We start from the raw sequence: 5,576 nt of genomic DNA on the forward strand, positions 1-5,576 counted from the left end.
AGACTAACTTTCTTTGTTAGTTCAAAAAAGGCGGTTTATTGCCAACAAACAAGTTTATAAACAGACTTAACTAGGTAAGTGCTTCAAACAAGCGAATGAAAAGCCAAGCTGCCCCGCTTTTCGAAAACCCGTAGTTAACCGTGGCCGAACGGAGAAGTGGCGCCAAGGGTCGAAAAACTCCCGTTCGTCCGGGACCTTGATTGCAGTTAAATTTCACAGTAGATAGCGCAATTCACCTTTGTTTACTGTAGAATCGAATATGAACTTGACCGATCAAACTGTCTTTCGATCGTGTTACAAACCTGGTAAAATATTATCCAGTGGTGGGAACGAACCTGGCCCGAAGTTCGACGTATTTCGTCTACAGTCATTATCTTCAGCGGTTTTCCAGTGCATTGAATAACATTTTACCAGTTTTACAAGACCGAAAAACGGTTTGCTCGATTCAACAGTATAAAAACAAAGGCGATGCTCGGTATCAGGGTATCAACTGTAAAATTTAACGACAATCAACAATCAAGGTCACAGTTAACTCCCCCGCGCCCTGTGATGGTCCAGGGTAAGAAAAACAAGAGCGCTACTCGTCCGTCCAGGGCACAAGAGGGAATTCATGATTTTTCAAGCCCCGAAGAACTACCGATGTGGGACAGTCTAGCTCAGAACTCTTTACTATAGGTACTGGTAATCAAGAGGGTCTGACATTTTTCGCACCAGAGAGACAATTGTACATCAGTTATAAATAAAGGCTAAAAATCTAGTTATTTCAGCTGTTCTTGTTTCTGTTTTTCCTGTGAAAGGAGTCCATCCTTTCTTCTCTCTCTCCTCGACACAATACGCAGCTGTACTTGCTTTTAGTCTTGGCTAGTTGAGCATACTCCTTTTCATTGATACCATCGCAATCTGCAAGCAAAGAACACTTCGTAAGCAAATCTGGTATAATTAAGTTCGATAAGTAACCGTTCCTCAAGGGATATGCCCCGGAGATTTCCAATACTTTGCCGGCTTGGCGGTCTATTACCCACCCCTGAGAATTCTTATCTACTTTGAAATAGTTGTTTTGTGTAAATATAGATAAAGATATTCATTTCTGTAATTTAGCACAACCAAAAGTCTAAGTGACAGCTTTTCTGACTAAAAGTACTTTCAAATACCCTAGTATTGGGAGCTTATTTTTCCTGCCAAAGAGAGGTGGAGGTTAGAAAAGGGAGGAATAGTGAAAATATAGAGGCAGCTATGGGTTATTCGTTTTATTTCATGATAGAATATTACTGAAAAACTCAGTGAAGGATATTCAAATCATTCTTCAAGGCAGCCATTATCTTAGTCCCACCGAATTTTTGAGATTGTACAATCTGCAGATAATCATTAAATACAGTTGTTTTCAAAACATTTTGCACATGTTCAGTGAGGGGGCATCGTACATGTTTACATGTATGTTCAAAAGGGGGGACTTAAATTTTCATTTCTTGTATAATACTATTTACTTCTTAGGATATAACAAAGAGAAATTTGAATATTTTTGTGAATTTTTCATTCGGTGAATCTAAGAGTATAACGCAGTAACAAAAAAGTTTGAAGAGTTAAAATGCCCTTACCCGTGTGTACCCAGCGGTCACACATGTCACAACAAACCATGGGCAAGTCCGATTCGTCATTTCGATAAACTTTTAAGCAAACGGGGCAAAAGTTCCCTGATCTGAACAACCTGTTGGAGACAACGTCAAGCATTAGAAAAACACCGAATGTCACAATCAGAAGGTAAAAAACTTTGGCGGGTCAGTTGCATGGGGGAATATTAAAGAAGTCAGGATATTGGTCCAGAACCACAGAAAGTTTAGGTAAAGGCGTTTCTGAGCCACGACCGGAAGTAAGTCAACCGGAAGTGAGACCTTTTCCCTTTTGATATGCCTTGACGCTACCAAACGTGTCTTGCTGAGTGTCTTTACCCTTATAGAGACGATTGGCCCGAACATTTGGGGAAAAACATTGACCAAGAATGCAAGAAATCCACTTCCACGTATTAGCTTAAACTCGCTATTATCCGCCTCGAATCCTCACAGGCTCTGCAATTCTATCTGCCAAGTTTACAAACAATGCATCCCGCCGAAATTTACATTTTTGTGTTGTTAATGCAACCTGCTTTGCTTTCCGCGCCTGCTTTCCCACATTCAGTCAGATAGCTATCGGCAAATCACGACGTGAGTGACACAGAAGCAAACAGAATCAGCTTAAATATCGAGGTCGGTTTCTAGAATTGTCATCATTTTTCCGGACATAAGGATTGATATGTTATTTTTCTTTTCAGTAATATGAATGAATTTGACTGAATGATTTACTTAGCGAACTGGCTGCTGTATTAGGACTTAAGAGATGGCGTTTTGAGTCTCAGCTTATCGTTTAGAATGATGGCCCCGTTTTTCAGTCTCTCAAAGGTGGCTAAATCTCATTTCAATTCAGTTAATAATGCCAAATTCGGTCCACAATGAAATAAACTGTATAACAACGAAAGGTCCAGTCTCTTGCGCAGCCACTTTGGCAACTTCGTTTCCAGTGTTTCTCTTCCTCTCGTCGGTGCCCTGAAGAAAGAATCTGGTGACAAGGTTGTTGTTTTGGTTATCAGAGAACATGAAAATAATTTTTCGAGGGCGAAAGTTGTGTGACGACACAAATAATGGTAGCGTATTGGGAGAAAAGAAAGGTAAGTTTTAATAATTAGAAAGACAAATAGAAATAGAAGAGTACCTTGAACAAGCACTGCAAAGGGTTTGTAAAAACTGTGCTTCTGCTCCGTCACGCGGTTTTGTGTACTTCGAGTGAAAAGAGAGGCGTGAAACTAATTAACGACTTTATTTGGATAACACAATAAATTAGTTATAACCCAGTACATGTAGTTTACGTTTTGGCCCATAAATAAGGACGCAGGGTCCAAAGGAGATGTGTTTGTCGTCAGAACATCAAAACCCGTCGAAAACCTCTGAAAAAATGGGTTATTTTGATCGCGTTACAGTTTCGTTACACATTCTATAGACCGCAAACCAAGAGACTGAGGGCTCGCAAGATCGCAAGATCGGCTTACAGTACAAAATACTCGGCACTTCGTGCCTCGGTCGCCCTTCGGGCGACGTGCCGTGCGCCAGCGAGGATATGGCTTGCGGTTATTGATTTTCAATTTGATCTGGGTCAAATAAGAAGCGAAGAAATCGTTTACAGTAGATTTATAAAGATCCCATTGGGCTAATTAATCATGCTCAGCGACAGGTATAGACATTTTTCAAGGTGAGACTTTAAATAAGTAATTCATTTATTCACACGAAACTCCTCTGGACCCTGTGATAAGGACAGAAACAAATAATTGACATAGACATTAACAAGTAGGAATGCCAACTGGGAGAAGGCCAACTTGTTGGCTCTGCTTTACAAGCTGGTAGGAGTAGTTGAACTTGGGATTACCGAGAGCAAGTGTAGAACGCAAGTCCTGCGCACAAATAGCCCAGTCACGCTGTGTTCGATTAAAGGGAGCTTAAGTAACATTGACGGCGACGGCCACGAAAACGTCACTTAAAAAGTGAATTCGCGCTGCTTCAAACTTAATCGCAGTTATTCTATCCCGTTTAACTCGTCAAATGTTGGCAAACTTTTTTGAAGTTGAATTCTAAAGGACTGTATCAAGGTTGAGGAAAAGAAAAAGAAGGTTGTAGTCTTGTGTTCCCGTCGTTAACAAAACGTGAAAATTAGTCACTTTCACGTTGTAGTCATGCAACGACGGCAAAGAAATGTACAAAAAAGCGTGATGCACGTGCAAAGTTGTTGTTTCGCTATCTAAACCCATTACTTTTTTGCCGTTATCGTTACCGTCGCCGTCGTCGTTGCTTAAGCTCCCCAAAGACAAAAAAAGACGGGAATGTAGTTAACGAGACTTTGACTATATATAGCTGAGATGAGAACTAGCCTGCGAGCAAGCTCTCCTATTTGGTCGAGCGAAGCGAGTCTCGCGAGAACGCGCGTTCTCGCGAGGCTCGCTTAAACAGGAGAGCTTGCTCGCAGGCTAGATGAGAACAAGATGCACCGACTTTCCGAGGAGTTAAAGGAGCTGTGTCAGCAAATTTATCAACATTCAAACAGGAAGAACTGCCACCAAATTGTTCGGAACACAAAATAACCATTCACAGCCCCTTTAAGCTGTTCAATCTTTGATGATACCCAAGAAACCATGGATAAAAATTCCCTTCGGCCTTATTTTTGTCGCACAAACCTCGTGTTTCCATCTGGATGCTGATCCCTCGCCTGGTGACCGCCTTAAACACGATGCACACATTCCGCACATGTCACACGTCCAACGACCTGGTCAACAAGAAAAAGGATCTAAGGTCGGTAAAAACGAAATGCTCCTCTTTTCAAGCATGGGGCAAACAATAAGTTTGAACAGTTGACAAGATTCAATCCCGTGCCTAAACTATAGAGCGTTCTGCTCTCGCAGAACTCAGTAGGCTCTGGCGACTTACTTTTGAAAGGAAAATCTCCGTTTTGACAAAACGTTTGTTATTATGCTGGTATTATGGTTTCCCGAGGATCCTAGCTTCTAGACTTCTTACCATTTTTTTAAGAGCACAGTCTTAGAGCTACAGCGACCTCGGCAACTTAACAGTTCTGTATGATTTACGTGACAACTAGGCCCGATTTCAGCCGCCGAGCGCGGGCTCATTTCCCGAACAGCGGCTGTTAATCGAGCCTATATGACAACGTCCTGCATTCTTCTTTGACCAGCAAAGTCGAGAGCATTCTACGTCGTGATAAATGAAAAAAGATTCAAAACAATTTATTTCCTTTGCTCTAGTCAGCGCTGGTGACATGATTAATGTGTAATGTGTATATTTACTCACCCACAGGAATCTGCTTGAGTCCAACACAGAAACTGTGATATCCCCGGTCGCACTCATCACAAAACAACATCTTGTCCTATCAACAATCACAATAACGGTCGCATTAACTCTGTCGCCCGGCGCAAATTTCCCTTCGTAAACAACCGTCGCCACTTTTAACAGACTTCAGAACATTTTTGAACTGTTGTTGAAAGTTTTTACATTAAAAAGCAAGAAATTCACAACCCAGAATAGAACCCGGGGGGAGGGGGGGAGCGGTACTCGGGTTAATTTTTGCTGGGTATGTGCCCCTGGCCTCTCAGAGCCTCTACCCCATTATAGTCTATTCTGTGGCCAATTATAGACCCCATCTTAGTCACTTTTGGGCAAATGTGTAATTTTCGCGATCCCAACTTAATCACTTTCTATTTATGTATCTACCTTTAATATAAATCCTTAAATAGGTCATCCTAAAATTAATTGACCCATTTTTTTTAATTGAATGAAGAACACTTTCCTTTTCACCTACAGTACAAACATCCTGCTACGTTTGCTAACCGTAAATATGAAGACCTTTCATAGCCCAAAAATCCGAAAATGTGCGACCCCATTCTAGTAACTCTATTGAAAATGCGACCCCATTATAGTCAATCCAGTCGTAAAAATACGATCCCATCCTACAGCACATTACCATTAGCCTCTTATAAGAAAGTACCC

At 41.3% G+C, this 5,576-nt stretch overlaps 1 protein-coding gene across 1 annotated transcript in view; it reads right to left on the reverse strand.

Moving 5' to 3' along the window:
• Nucleotides 1-5,576, reverse strand: part of LOC140924714 (PHD finger protein 10-like) — a 28,496-nt gene continuing 22,920 nt past the window's right edge. The window contains exons 12-16 of the mRNA XM_073374726.1: nt 4,881-4,956; nt 4,253-4,341; nt 2,743-2,807; nt 1,596-1,705; nt 1-900 (exon numbers count right to left, since the gene is read on the reverse strand). Coding sequence (XP_073230827.1) covers nt 764-900; nt 1,596-1,705; nt 2,743-2,807; nt 4,253-4,341; nt 4,881-4,956 — 477 coding nt within the window. The 3' untranslated portion in view covers nt 1-763. The remainder of the gene's footprint in view (nt 901-1,595; nt 1,706-2,742; nt 2,808-4,252; nt 4,342-4,880; nt 4,957-5,576) is intronic.

Source organism: Porites lutea, chromosome 14, assembly GCF_958299795.1.
Source record: "Porites lutea chromosome 14, jaPorLute2.1, whole genome shotgun sequence".
Taxonomy (NCBI): Eukaryota; Metazoa; Cnidaria; class Anthozoa; order Scleractinia; family Poritidae; genus Porites; species Porites lutea.